The 16,423-nt window shown below is 28.5% G+C and overlaps 1 protein-coding gene across 1 annotated transcript; it reads right to left on the reverse strand.

The window, feature by feature from the left end:
• Window positions 1-472: 472 nt before the first annotated feature.
• LOC140674028 (fatty acid synthase-like) lies at window positions 473-14,035 on the reverse strand. The gene is made up of 20 exons (XM_072907341.1): window positions 13,946-14,035; window positions 13,539-13,729; window positions 12,895-13,142; window positions 12,458-12,689; window positions 11,730-12,148; window positions 11,245-11,535; window positions 10,185-10,392; window positions 9,948-10,108; window positions 9,423-9,740; window positions 8,777-9,282; window positions 8,299-8,603; window positions 7,285-7,686; window positions 6,154-7,172; window positions 5,778-6,028; window positions 4,799-5,492; window positions 2,658-3,489; window positions 1,958-2,433; window positions 1,550-1,804; window positions 650-904; window positions 473-571 (listed from the first exon to the last, which is right to left on the reverse strand). The coding sequence occupies exons 2-20, from the start codon at window positions 13,705-13,707 to the stop codon at window positions 473-475; spliced, it is 7,140 nt and encodes a 2,379-aa protein (XP_072763442.1). The 5' UTR covers window positions 13,708-13,729; window positions 13,946-14,035.
• Between the last annotated feature and the right edge of the window lie 2,388 nt (window positions 14,036-16,423).

Consider the following 16,423-nt stretch of genomic DNA (forward strand, 5'->3'; position numbering starts at 1 on the left):
ACCATGAACGATATTAAATAAACGATCATAAATAGATTAATGTTGCCAAGAGAATCTAGACACGTCCACTTATATTTTTGCAAAAATGTTACAAGGTGTCTTTACATATTTTGCGCTGCTATACAAAAATACTCGTTTAAATTTAATTGACTGTCGTTTCGAGTTCATTACATAAGGCTTAATTTAAAATTCAAATTAAACAAAAAAGGCAATCAAGAGCCAACGCGGGTAAAGGGTGTAAAAAAATCTTCTCTCTCAATCGTGTTGGATGTAAATCATCTATATTTCCATTATGGAAATTCAGATTATTAATTATTAATTATATATTAATATTATAGACCCTAAAATTGATAATTTTTTCGTAGTTATAAGGCTTAATTATAAAAAATTAGTTATAAAGTTAATACAATTTTTACGTTTCAATAATATTTATTTTATATATATTTTAATCATTTATTATCGTATTTTTTATCTACAATGCTTCGTTAATAAACGATGCTATTTTGTCATCGTGCATCATTGTGAAATGAGTACCTTTGATGTAATAAATTTGCACTGCACTTTCGGTAATCTGAAAGTATTTTTTTTTTAAATATTGTTTCAAAATGGCATACTAGTACAAAAGATGTTACGCTTTAATCAAATTTACCTTATGTAAACCATAATCTTCTTCGGGAAAAGTCAACGAAAGTGTGGATTTTAACAGTATTATAGATGACTTAAGTCGTGGCAATGATGTTATATTATAATCTTGTATGGCGATTATATGATCGTAAATGGTCGACCATAAAAGTTTCTGATTTTCAACAGTTTCCTCCGATATATTGATCTCCTTCGAAATGTGAACAGAAAGTAGATCTACTTTCTCCTCCCACGTACTACAATTATTCAACTCTAACACTGGCTGGAAATAATAATATTGTATTATACACAATAAATAATTTGTATAGAATCACAATCTCTCTGTCTATATTTTAAATTACGATAACAATATACTATATATACACATAAATTATATATATATATATATATATATATATATATATATATATATATTAATAGAAATGTTATATTAATAGAAATATTGGATATGTCTGTATTTTTATTATCTAGTAGTTACTTCTTCAGAATTCTCAAACTATACAAGTCAAATTATTTTTTTCTTTTGATTATTATTAGCAATAATTTATCACCTGAAATTACTGTATAATTTAACATTTATAATATCCAGGTATATGTTTAAATAATAAATATTGTATTCCAATTTTTATTAATATAGCTTCCTTATATATATGCAATATTCTTCATATATATATATATATACTGTTATTATTTTCTATTATTCAGTGAAATGTTAAAGAAACTTTACAAACGTTTATTATCTAGATTATATAAAATAAAATTATAAAAAATTTAATTTATTTTATCATTTAAACATAGGTATTGTAACGATTTATTTTTTTATATTCCTTTCTTGTGTTAACTATATCTAAAAACTTTCACTTTTTTAATAATAAAAATCATAATTTTATTTCATTCATTAACTAACCATTTCATTGTTAGAGTCGAGATACAATTTTGCTAAATAAAGTAGGATGTCATTTTGTAACTTTGGCTCTGAAGTATAATGAAAAAATTTCTCAAACCAATATTTTATTTGATCAGGTGCTCCATCTATAAGTATTAAACGTCCAGAGAAATTTTTAGCTTCTAACAATCTTGCTAATTCAATGGCGATTAAAGATCCAAATGAATAACCTACAATTAAAAACTCTTTTTGATGTTGAATTCTCTTCAGTACATGCTAGAAAAATAAACATAAACATACTTGTATATGAGACAGAATATAGAAAAACGGGGCATGCCTGCACATGCAAATGTATATAATTAAATATTATTATATTAAATCTACAACAATTCAAATAAATCTTTTAAACAAATCATCTTATAACCGTACAGGCAATAGGTATGCTGCTGATTTCATTATTGAGCGAGTAAAACCCGGCATATTAACTGCACCATGTTGCAAACATATGGCCGAAGAATTAATTTTCGATTCCATCCGTTTATACACGCTGGCAGAACCGTCGATTCCTGGTATAAAGAATATTTCATTTTCAGCAACTTCCCTTTTCGTAGCGAGTTCGACATAAATATCTGGTGTGAAATCTAAATTGCTAAGTTTTTGATTCAATGATTGTAAATTGTCCGAATCTATTGTATCAGCTTTAATGGTGTTATACATCTTTTCTTGCTCGTCTGTATTTGTCAATTCTCTAAGTTTTGCAAAAGTGAGATTCTTGATATCTTGTGCTGTTAATAAAATATCGAATTCTCTCTCCAACATCTGTTTAATTTCCATTGTCATTATTGAATCCATGCCTAGCTCAGTTAGCGATGTGTTTGACATTATTTTGTCTAAATTTTTGAATCCTATTTTAAAAATTAGACAAAAACAATTAAACATTTAGATGTGATGTTACCTGAACTTAATCTCTCTAATCGCAATATAACAATTATTAAAATTGACGTTTTTGCAATGTCTTCTATTTAATTGGTTATTTCAATGTAATGTACTTTAAATAACATTGTTATTGAGAAAAATATATAATTTATTTTATACAAATTTCTTACATAATGGTTGCTTATAAACTCACCCATAATGTTAGCAAACGCTTCGAGCAGAATTATTGTTCGACCAGATTTTCCTTTTTTTTCAGCAACAATCATGCTACTTATGATTGTTCGATCTTGTAGCAAGAGTTCTTCTAATGTATCTAAGCAAGAAAATATTCCTTGTTGCAATGTACCTGCAATAACAAGTTCTTTGTTGTCTTCTTGCATATCTGCCACAACTCCAACATCACCTATAGCGCCCCATTGTATAGCCAAACCATGTAAACCTTCCTTCATTCTTCTCTCACAAATTCTTTCCATTACGGAATTTGCCATTCCGTAATTTGTTTGGCCTGGGTTACCTCTTCCGCATGAAATAGAAGAAAAAACGACAAAATGTCGAAGTTGGGGACAAATTGTTCTTGATAATTCATCCATTATTTTTGTCGTCCATGCCTTTGACACGAAGCAATCTTTGAATGTTTGTTGGGACTGATTGTTGAATATGCAATCTTGTATTACAACTGCAAGGTTGAATATAGCATCCACTGGACCTTGTTCTTCGGCAAATTTTAATAGAAATTTACAGTCCTCGTACTTTGAGGTATCAGCAGTAGTAACGATTTGTATATTTACACCGTAAGATTGCCATAACGTTACTCTTGATTGCTGATAACCGTTCTTTATCCCATTTCGCGAAGTTATCACTAGATTTTTTGCACCACGTTGAATCAACCAATCAATTAATTCTAGTCCGAAACCCCCTAGACCACCTAAAACGATGTAACATTTGTGTTCCATGCAATAGTATCGGGGACGTGCGAGTATAGGCGCATCCAAGGATTCGTCTTCTTTATGAATTTTTATTATTATCTACAAATAATATGGATTTAACACAATATTATATATAAGCAAATTAGAAAACTGAACAATTATAATATTTTATAATTATAAAAAATGTTATACAGGGTGTTTCATAACTAATAAGCCAACGTTCGTGAGTGGGTAGAGTACAGTGAACTAAACAAAAAAGTATTAAGTCATTTTGCGATTTTCGCAATAATTATTAAAATATTAATTAAAAACGCTCAGCGTATGAGCGCGCGTTGCATATAGCGCTCAGCATATCCTGAGCGTTTTTAAATAATAGTTAAATAATTATTGCGATAATCGCAATGATACAGGACTTTTATGTTCAGTTTGACCTGCTCTATCAATCCTAAAGAGGTGGGGCGATTATTACCGGACATCTTGTATGTATAATATTGTTCGCTAAGCGTTTTTAATTAATATTTTAATAATTATTGCAAAAATCGCAAAATGACCTAATACTTTTTTGTTCAGTTCACTGTACTCTATCCGTTCACGAGCGTTGACTCGTAAGTTATGAGACACCCTGTATATATTTTAAAATATTAGAAAAAAAGAAAAAAAATGAGAAAAAGACATAAAAAACAAGAAGCTCGTAATAAATAAAAATTATAGATAAAGATTTGTAAAAAGGAATAAACTGTCAAATGAAGCATGTCTTGTATGTACAATAAAAGAGTAATAAAATTTTACAATCGGTAAAAAACAATTTAAAAAAAGAAGCATTTTTCAAAGTTAATTTTTTAAATAAATACAATAAGAATTAACTGCACTATCGTTTAAACAAAAAGATCAAAGTAAGAATTTAGGAATATTTTACTATTATGTAAAATATATAAATTGTATGATTATATTAACAGAATATTGATGGAGAGGTTAAAGAGAAAAAGATGTACTAAAGGATATTACTAATAAGCTAAATAAGAAAAAAATATAAATAAAAAACTTGTAAGTTTATAGAGTATTTTTAAATATATAGACAAAGAGACAGAGAAAAGAGAAAGAGAGGGAAAGAAAGAAAGAGAGAAAGAGAGAAAGAGAGATTAATTTAACAATTATAAATCAAGTCTATTTTCAAAATTTAAAATAAAAACATACACACATACATATCTTAAAAGAATTATATTTTAATTATAATTCTAGTTTAACTTAATATTTAAAATTAAAAATATTATTGAATATTTGAAAGGTAATTTTAATTTTGTAATATTAAAGATAACAAAAAAGAACACAAAAACTCTGTGCATTTTAAAAATGTAGTACTATAATTAATTACTTTTTCCATTCTATGTATATTGAAAATTGTTCGTACCTTGCCAATATGGTTTCCAGCAGCCATATATCTAAAGGCAGCTTCAATTTCATCTCTTTCGAAGATTTTTCTACATAACGGTTTGATGGCGCCATTCTCTAATCCTTCCTTTACAATATTGCTCAATATTGCTTTATTTCCTGATTTTGCAGACAATAATTTGTCTAATAAAACACCATGGAAACTAATGCCTTTGGAAAAGACGAATAATTCTAAAGGATTATTGGAAATCATATCAAATTTTCCGATTTCGAGGAAACGACCACCCTTTGCTAAACAACGAACGGATGCTTTCAGTTTCTCTTCAGCTAAAGAATTCAATACGATATCTACTCCGCGACCTCTCGTCTTCTGGATAATCATTTGTTCAAAACTCGTGTCTCGAGAGTTTCCGATATGATCCTCGGGAATAGAGGGAAACGTTTCTCTTATAAAGCGTCGTTTCTCGACACTCCCAACCGTTGTAAATATTTCGCAACCTTCGTGAATTGCAAGATAAATTGCTGCTTGACCTACTCCCCCTGCACCAGAATGAATTAACACTTTGTCGCCTTTCTTCATTTTACCTTTTAAATACAAAGCGTAATAGCAGGTGCAATATACGCTAGGAATCGTCGCGGCGTCTTCCATCGTCCACTCGTCAGGTATGATCCAACTGAGATATTTATCAGCTAAGCAAACATTTGCAATTCCTCTGAAAATAATGATTTAGAAAATTATATAAATGTATTACTTGTTACATTAAAAAAATGTATTATTTATTGAGTTAAAAAGTTTTTTCTGTTTCTTATATTATGTACAGTCAAGTAAAAAAGAAAGAAAAAAGACATAAAGTACAGGAATATAAAATATAACAATTTTTTAATTTTATATTTTATCAAAAATATTTGTAATTTAAATATAAGAAATTTATTTTATAATTTTACGAGAAATTGACTAAAAATATAAAGTTAAAATTTTGTCTGTATCATTAGCTTACTTATTTGAACACAATCCCATTATTCTTTGTCCATTTTTATTATAACCAACAAATTCTATTCCGATTAGAGAACTATCATTTTGATCGAATGCGATAGATTCGAAGGAAGTCGAAACAAGTTTACCGCTAGCTGTCATGATATCTTTAAAATTGATAGGCGCATAGACTATTCTTATAAGATCTTCTTCATTACTGTTGACGAAAGATATCCTGCCTTCCACCCAACAAAGAGTGCTCAAATCACCTTGTATCTATAATACATAAAAATAATAAACTATTTAATTTATATTAATGTAAATCATTGTTTGATTTATAAATAGAATTATCACAAATAATTATTTCAATTTTTCCTAAATAGCGAATTTTCTTAACGTACCATTTGAGAAACATAAGCACTTTGAACATATTTTGGCTCTAATAATGATAATGGAAAATGTCTGTAAGATCCCCAAATGCTGCCGGAACGAATAATATTAATAGGTAAATCCAGCTGTAGCTGTTTCAAGTACAACGATTCTTGCAAAGAAAAAAGGGGCGCATCTTTATCTTGAATATATACACCTTGAATCATTTCACCGCCTGGTTCTTTTCGCAAACAGTTGACAAGGCCGATTAGTCCACATTCAAAATCTTCTGCGACGATTATAATCCTCGTATTTGTAGCCTTATTTTCCTTATTCATAAGGAATTGAAGCTTATTTAGCCATGAGAATTCATAATTGTTTACGCGCACAATCTGCTGATTATTTGTAATATTTTGTATTTTTCTTAATAATATAATTGTCTTATCATTGGTACGTTTTTCCAAAACTATTTTTAACCCGTATTTATCCAGACATGAGTAATCGTAGATAACATTCAACTCTTCCAATGTCAGAAGAAATCCCTTCGGCATTATGACAGACAATAATTGTTCGTATAATTCGTTTTTATTTTTTGTTAAAATTCCAAAGCCAATAATCATCAAATAATGTTCATTTTCTGTCAGTTTATCAAATTCTGTTGTAGAAACGTTGTCAGGCAAAGCGATATGTTTGAATCGGCCGTGTGTTGCAACTAGTTTTATATCAGACTGAATTTGCGGATAATCATTTAGAACTGTATTTACAAATAAACAACTTAAACTCTCTGTCATTACTTGATCGCTATCCTCGACAAATTCCATGATTTTTACGTTTATCATATTATAACACTCAAGCGCAATGTGCACCGACATTCTTATTGCATCTTTCAAAGGCATCACATTTAGATCTCGATGTGCAACAAACTTGTACTCTTCAAGAATGGGTTTGGGTTCATTTTTTCGGCGAGATATAACTGTGGTTACGACGCCATATATTTCTATTCCATCAGATATCAAAGTATCTAAATGCTTATAATTTTGTACTAAAACTTCTGCAATCGAACATACAATAGCATATTAAAAACATATTTTTCGAAATATAATATTTGGTTAAATACAATATATTGTGTTCATAATATTGTATTTCTAATACTGTAAACTTACGTTTTTCTCCATTTGAAAATTTTTCAATTTGTTCTATATGAGATTTTGGGTCGATTACCATTTTACGAATATTTGTTGGTACAAAGAGACTTCTCGAATTCTGCCCTAAAATCATCATCTGTAACATGCTATCCATAAATGTTACCCAGTTGTCAGTCCAGGTGATATGACCATTCTTTCCCATGATTGATGCGCTTTTTAGTCCACGAAATTCGCCAGAATATTGATAACCACGAAGTTTCAATTCTTTATATATATCTTTCATACTCATCTCCTCTTCATCATTGTCGTTTCGATGAATAAATGTAGTACATATTTTCTCGTCTTCAACATTAACTGGAATACGCACTGTTCCAGTAACGACAGCACTGGCTCCTTCGATTATTTCGAATTTGCTACTACCTATATAAATACCAATATCAATTTTTTATACATATTGTTTATAGTTTACTTTTAAATAAATTTAGTTTAATATACATATGTATTTTAAAATATTTTTTAAAAACTCTTGTATCAATTTAACTTTTTTCCTTAGCGTCAAAGAGGATACAATAATAACTAATAATGGCAACTAATAACGAATAATGGTGTGGTTATTGATACACAAATTTTGTTATACTACAAACCATTCACAAAGCGTACATTTTTTTATCTATCCTCAGCAAAAAATCTATTAAGATTAAAAGAGAATGTTATAGAAAGAGTGTTAACGGATACGATGAGTGCAAATATTATAAAATGTTAACGAGTATTCTGCGGAAATGCGATGAAAGTATTGCCTCTGCAGTTCATTAAAATTAAAACTGTATGCTATTTGCTATGGCTTTTATTTGTTCTCTTTGCCGCTCAGTAATTATTATTACATTTAGTCTATTACTTTCATTATTTTATTATTGTATCTTTTCTTAATTTATCTTTCTCTACTGAATTATTTCGCTTATTTATATTTTATCTAAAAAAGTATTCATTTTTTGTCTATCTAGTTTACAAAATTAATTTTATTATATAAATTACCTTTTTGGATCATGAAAGTAAACTCAACTGGACTTTGTTTTGACAGAACTGTTGAGCGTAGAAAGTTGACATTTTCAAATACAATCGGTATATCAAGATAATTTTTCTTTTTTAACCAGCCGATCATCTGCCATGTAAGGAAAAGATATCCTACAGCCGGGAATAAATTTTTTCCATTTATGACATGCCCTGCCATATATGCAAATTCTTCCGTTGTTATATCAATAGTAATAATTGCTTCCCCACAATCAAATTTTCTTTGTTTAGTATATTGATATGTATACCAATTATCGGAATGATCCCACCTGTGCCAAACATATGTTGTTAATTTACTAATCTATAGAACATTAAGCTATGTTTATTCTGTTTAAAAATAATGCAACTTTCTGCTTTTTAAAATTCATCATTTTTTTCTCATCTCATAATAAATATAATTGAAAAACCTTACGTTATACTAATAATAAACATAAAGAATTACCTTATAAGATGAGAAATCATCGGTGTACCACGACTTACAGGAAACTTAACTTCTGGATATAAATTTGCGATCTGTGGTTGTAATCCTGCATTATAAAGTTTTCCAATTGCGTGTAAAAATATTTCATCATTCGGTTTGTCAGAGAATTTGTATAACGCGATATTTGTCACTGTTGTCTTTAAAGAATTATTAAGAATATATTGTAGAATGTCGTACGGCGCTATCTCAATTATCACTGCATCGTTTGGAATAAAACTTATAGTTTCTGAGAATAAAACCGGGGCTAACAGAAGGTTTGTATAATATTTTGCTAGCAATGACTTTGGAGATGAGTTAAACCGTCCATTAAATTCATTCGATACATTTATCCATTTTGAGATTGGAGACACTTTTTGTGGCAATATTTGATTGAAGTATTTTAAAAGTTTAACTCTTGCAGACTCGACGTAACGACTATGAAAAGGTATACGTCCACAGGAAATTTCTTTCACAGAAATGTTGCCATTCTAAATAAATATATATTCTATTTATTATTTTATTAAATATATATTTTATATATATTTTATGTATTATTTTATTTATACTCATTTATTTAATTTAACATAATTATAAATATGATAAATGTTGTTTAAAAGTTTTCCCAAACCTGTAGCTTAGCGAGGAATGCTCTCACAGAGTTTGTTGGTCCACTCACAACAGAATTATTTAAACTATTGTAACAAGCTATATCAATATCCGATGGGCATATGTTCTTCAAAGTTTTCACATCCAGATTAATTTCAGCCATTAAACCATCTATTATTTTTGACTTAAGAAATGCTAAGCCGGCGTAATATGCCAACATGATTACTTCTTCGGCCGTCAAATATCCATCGGCATAACCACAAATCAACTCGCCAATGGAATGACCTATTATTATATCAGGAGTGATACCAATGCTTGTTAAAAGATCAACTATTCCGATCTGCAATATATTGTATAATTTTTTATTTCTTCCAACTTTTTATATTTTTTCTTTTGAATAAAATAATATTATAACTTACTGCAAATTTAACTTTTTCGGCATAGAATTATATATTGCATATGTATATATATAAATAACAAATAAAAAATTGAAGTATATATATATATATATATATATATATATATATATATATGTATATGTTTATACCTGTAATCCAATAAGGCCTACGAATAAGTTGATTACGTTGTCGAGAACATGTTCTTCATTATTTATTAAAATATCCATGATAGATACACCGTGAGGTCTCAAAACGGTGTCACATTTCTGGATTGTTTTAGTAAATGCTGTAAATTTCATTAAAGTGCGACCTACCAAGAATTTAAAAGAATACGATTAGATAAGTATATGAAGATAATATTGTAATATTATATTTAATTTACTTACCTATGTTAAAACACTGAGTTCCAATTCCGGAAAATATAAAGCAAATCGGTCTATTCGTGCATTCGTTGTGTCTCATTTTAATCATAGCGTTATTAGATATTTTAGATCCAGCAATTATATATCCTCTGTAAGGATGACCTCTTATGTTACCGCTATGAATACGATGCAACAAAGAGATATATTCTACATCTATCGAACGATTCTTTACCTATCGAAATGTCGTTAGTAATTGTAAGTATACGACAATTATTTTATATCTTAATAGACTATTCTTAATTTTAATTAAAATAAAAATTATATATATATAAATATATATATATATATATATATATATATATATATATATATTTTTTTTTTTTCTTTTAATGTGTGTTGATGCATAGAGCGTATATGTGGCACATAGTTGTGTATACGTATGTCAAAGAATTATATGTATATATATTAGACATTAGAATAATATTGAATGATTCAATAATTTAGATAAGTTTATTTTTTTAAATAACAAACAGGTTTTTTGAAGATTTTTGAAATAAGTTCGTGTTGTAAGTTTTCTCACATTATTATAATTAAATTAAATATTTATAAGTCTTTTAATAATATTATTAATATATAAAATCTTTAGCTATTATCAAGTATCTTATATATTTGACTTATTTTATATACAAAAATTATTATATACATTTGATGATAAAATATCTAAATACCTTTAAGATACTTCATAATTTTCTTTGGCATTTCGTTGACGTTTTATCATTAAAGTAAGTACAGTAACACATAAACAAGACGCGTTCTATATTTTGCACAAAATATATTTACATAGATAGCATCATGATTATGCTTATATACAAGATAATGTATTTAAATTGAAATACTCTTAAATATATAAAAAATAAAACATATTCATGCGAGTCTCACGCATAATGAAATAACCGTCATATGAACCGTCATGAACCGATATTTTCTTTGGCTCTAAACTAAGAAGTTTCAATTTAATATACAAAGGAAATATTGAAATATTAGATTATTTATAATTTGTGTGTGTGTGTGTGTGTATACTTACGTCATCTAATATAATTTTAACTGCTTCTTCGGTACGTCCAGATATAGCTACAAGCCTAGGTAAATTATAGTCTGCTCTATTGTTAACTTTAATTTTTGGGTTTGGTTTCAGTAATAAATGGCCATTAGCACCGCCAAATCCGAAGGAATTTATGCCAACGTAACCACCCTTCCATTTTGTCGGTTCAGTGACTATTTTTACTCTTCCTTCAATAATAGCAGTCAGTTCTTTTCGTGGATGTTTAAAATTTATATTAGGCGCGATTATACCGGTTTCCATCGCTATTAAAACCTTTGAGAAATACACTTCTTATAATGTAATATTTTACAAGTTTTATAATATTATATAATAAGAAGAATATTCAACAATGACAGATAATAACCACGTGACACTCACAAAATGACAATAATAAAATACTTGCCTAAGTTTATACATGTAGCATTAGATTATACAGTTTCATTAATTTTATTTTGTTTTAAACTCACCTTCGCAATTTGACATAGATTGCTAACGGATTCAGAGTGTCCCATGTTTGACTTCACTGAACCTACTAATAAAGGAGAGTCTCTTTTCGCGCATAAAGCTTCATCGATGGCTTGAAGTTCCACAGGATCGCCGACTAGAGTACCAGTTCCATGAGCTTCCACGTAAGAGAGTTCAAGAGGCGAAATACCACAATCTTCGTAAAATTCATTCAGTAATATCTTTTGCTTGTCAACCGATGGATAAGTAATTCCTTCTTCTTTAAAACCATCGCAGTTGTTTTTACCATATACAAAAGTCGCATAGATTCTTCTTGCATCTCTTGTCTTTTGTAGGTACACTACTACAGCTGCATCACTACGCATGTAACCAGAGCTTTCTTTATCGTAAGGTCTACAGATGCCATCAGTAGATAGAGATCCTAAAACAAGCTCAGTAGTTTATTTACTTCAATAAATATAAAATATAACATTTTTAATTTCTTGTTTTTTATTTAATATAATATAAAATATAATTAATTATTAAAAAAACATTAATAAATATGTATAAGCAAATTAATTGTCATTAAAAAAACGAAGACTACTACATTTAGCGGAACATAATTAAACAAATATTAATTAAATTCTATTATTGTGAAAATGTATCGATAAATATCATTATATTTATATCATTTGAGAATGCAATAATCTTGACAAGAAAACAATACAAAATAATATTTCTTTTTGAGTACCTAAAGCAAAAAATTGATGAGTTACTAATGGATTTAAACACAAATTGACACTAGCAACAATAGCCGCTTCGCAAATGCCAGATCGAATCATCCTGTAAGCTTCCACCATAGCGCTACTACTCGAGCAACATGCAGAATCAATATTACACGATGGTCCGGTAACACCGAGCCAATAAGAAATTCTGTTTGCCATCATGGCTTTATGGGATCCAAGAATGGGTAATCCAGTAATCTATTAACAATTACAATACACTTTGTATAACGTAGTTTTCAATAAATTTATAAAGAATATTTTTCATCTATATTCAGCAATATCTTTGTATTAATACTTATTAATATTTATTAATTATACAATTTTGCATACAAGAGCGCATGTTTCTATTATCGATTTTTATTACTTAAATTATTAAATAATCAATATAACAATATAAACGTACTTGAGGCTTGTATATTAAATCTATGTATGAATCACAAAAACTTATTGCAGTAACCACGCTTGTATTTGTTCCTTGTAATTCTGTAGGATTTACACCAGCATCAATGATTGCTTTATAGGTATGCTCAAGTAACATTCTACTTCCGGGATCAAGTAGATGAGCCTCTGTGGCCGGTATATCGAAGAATTCTGCGTCGAATTTTTGTATATTGTTGATTTTTCCTATTCGTGGAGGCAGTTTATGGTTATCTGTCAGGATTAAAAATAATATTGTCATATTGTTAAATGATCAAGATTCAAAAACTGTCGATAATTTGGGGAATAATATGTATTCTAAATTCGTAATAATATTTTTATTTGCAATAATTACACATACAGTCATTGTCAAAAGTATTGGGCCCTTTTAAATCTTTCGTACTTTTTATTTTGTTAATAGTCTATAAGTACTAAAAAATTAAAAAATTTTTTAAATTTTGATATTCTTAATTCTTTAAATGTAATTCTTTTGAATTTAATATCTTACACTTATAGATATATTAATAAATATAAATATTGCAAATTTTTAACAATTGATATACATTTTACGAGATGTAGGCATCTTTTTACTAAAACACAAAGATAATTTTGAAAAAAAGTTATTATTACAGTCAGTCCAGCGTTGATGGTCGTCCGAACCAAGATCCATTTTATTGAAAAGATTGTCCTGAAATTCTTTTATATTATCAGACTTAGGAAATCGTCCGGCAATACCGGATATAACGATTTCGTCTTCAGCATCGACCCTGATATATGGATTGAATCGATTGTTGTCCATCTTCTTCTAAATTCTAATATTTCTGGGAAAATATATTATATAAAATATATCATATAATCTCTCTATATTTTAAAATCGCGTATTTAAAATAATAAAAACATAATACGCAGAAAAATGAGGACAATCATATAATTTTAGACACTAAATCAGCAAATGCTTGAGGACTTAACTAGCGGTCGCTAATAACAACTCTGTTGAATTCTGATCATAACGTTTACGAATTTGTCACTCAACTCACGATTAGAGTCAGCGTCAGCAAACCAAAGCTTCAATCTCTATTGGCTCACCCTCTCGCTCACCTTCTTGCTAATTCTCCAAAGCTTTAAGATCCAACCAAGTCCTAAAAGTAAACTCAAGTCGCGATTTTTCCCGACCCAATCGAGAACGTCGGCCAGATGAAGCGTACTGCCCACTAAACACGGATAGCATTTTTAACGAATTTAAATCCACTTTTTAACACACTTACACACTTCTTTGTGCATTCTCTTTTTTTTATTTCAATAAGATCATTCTAAACTTCCAATCAGAATTTAAAATTTAGTAGTAAAGTCTCTCTCCTTCTTTATTCTGATTGACGTCATTGCGCAGTAATGCAACACCCGCGATTAAAACACACACACACACACACACACACACACACACACACACACACACACACACACACACACACACACACACACACAATTAGCAATTATAATTAAAATTAAATTCATACATATATATACATATATTTGTAACCAAATTTAGCGATAATCAGATGTAATCCATTTTCAAAAACTATGAATAAATTTATGTAATATTAAAAAAAATGTATCAATTTCTCCATTATTTCTAATCCTTCTATCGGTTGAAAGATCATCAGGTCCTATCCCGTGTAATAAGAATTAATTTCCATTACCAACAAAAACCGTTCGAACGAATGTCCGAAATAACAAGTAATAGCGATATTCATTATCGTTGACTTGTTTTTGAACCTGATAATTCGTTCGACTTGAGACCTACATTCTGATTCACACGGTTTCGAGAGCTGGCTGTTACTACGCTCTTTTTTTTAACTCACCCTTTCCCGAGTCTGGACGTAACATAAGAATAATTTTTAACATCTTAATATATTATAAGCTACTCAAGAGATGAACTCTATATCAAGAAATAAAAACAGAAGAAAAATCGAAAAAAATTAGAAAAATTTATACATCACGTCCAAGTTTTTCAATTATGTTTTGAAATTAAAAGTAGACGATTGTACTAAATAAAATAGAATTCTGTAAAACTTTCTACGACTTGTACTAGATAGAAGAATATTCTTTTCTATATTGCTTAATAAGATAGGAATTATGTGATAATATCAATCAATACTTATTAGAATCTCATAATAGTGAGAGAAATCATTGACATAAAGAAAACAGATGTTTTTAAGAAAGAAATATAAATTTGTAATAAGCAGTTATATACAATGCAGAGTGGTTTATTTAAATCGTTTATTTTAACTATCTCGTTTGTTTTAGATAATCAAAAAAAGTTTCAAGTAGAAAATCAGTTTAAGACAAAAATGAAAAAAATTAAAGTGTTTGAAAGTGCAGTGATGGTTTAGATACTACATATAAAAATATAAATATAAAAATAGAATTTTTCACAATAATTTAGTACAAAATTGAACCATTTTTTGCATAATCCGATTATATACTAATTACTACTAAATAATGCGTAAACCACAAATATTGCACATATAATTCATAAAAATTATTTTTGAAATAATTTACTTAAAAAACTAAAAAGAAAAGAAAAATCCAACATAATAAAAGAAAAATTTATACTCTCCACGTCAAAGTTTAACAATTTTGAAACTAAAAGCAGATAATTCTAGCAAAAATAGAATTCTATCTTTCTAAAACTGACGATACAACTGTTACGAGAGAGAAAACTATACTGTTAAAATTATCAATTACGAGGAAGTAGAATGATTAATTATGTTTATAATTATACATTCAATTGTAACCAACATATGCTACCTACTAAAGACATACCTATGATGTCAAAGTTTAATATTTTCATAGCTAAGAATACAAAAGTACATCACTAAGTTGTTTACATACATATAAATGGATAAATTAACAAGGAAAAATATGGAAGTGACCTCCTCTGATTTTAATATGTTTTGAATATGTTGTAATCTAGGTCAAAATAGGAGAGACACGTATTTTTTATATGTGCTCTTATGGCCGTTAAGAGGAAGAAACACCTTCTTGAAAAAAATCGTTTTTTTATATTTCTGAGCAAATAAACGTCGAAACGGTAAGAGATATAAAAAAAAGTTTCCAATAAAAGTTTTATAGTTTTGGTAAATATTTAGAATAACGGAGCCAGCTTCGATCGCATTGACCTAAATTTTTAATAAAAAACTATTATATATATTAACGATTGGCTGCTTTAAATGATTCAAAATAACTACTATATTTTCTAAACTTTTTTTGTTAATAACTTTTTAATAAACAACGAGCGACGGCTAAAATCTTTTGGATGTTACACAGGGTCATGGCCTTGACAACATATGTCGACGTCAATGCGATCGGAGCTGGCTCCGTTATTCTAAATATTTACCATGATTTTTAATGTACTTTAAAACTGCATAGTCATATTTTTCGAAATCCTCTCTACCCCCTTCAATTTTTGGTATTAATACAAATATTAATCGCGCGTTCATCTATCTCTTTATACA

This window comes from Anoplolepis gracilipes, chromosome 15, assembly GCF_047496725.1.
Source record: "Anoplolepis gracilipes chromosome 15, ASM4749672v1, whole genome shotgun sequence".
Lineage (NCBI taxonomy): Eukaryota > Metazoa > Arthropoda > Insecta > Hymenoptera > Formicidae > Anoplolepis > Anoplolepis gracilipes.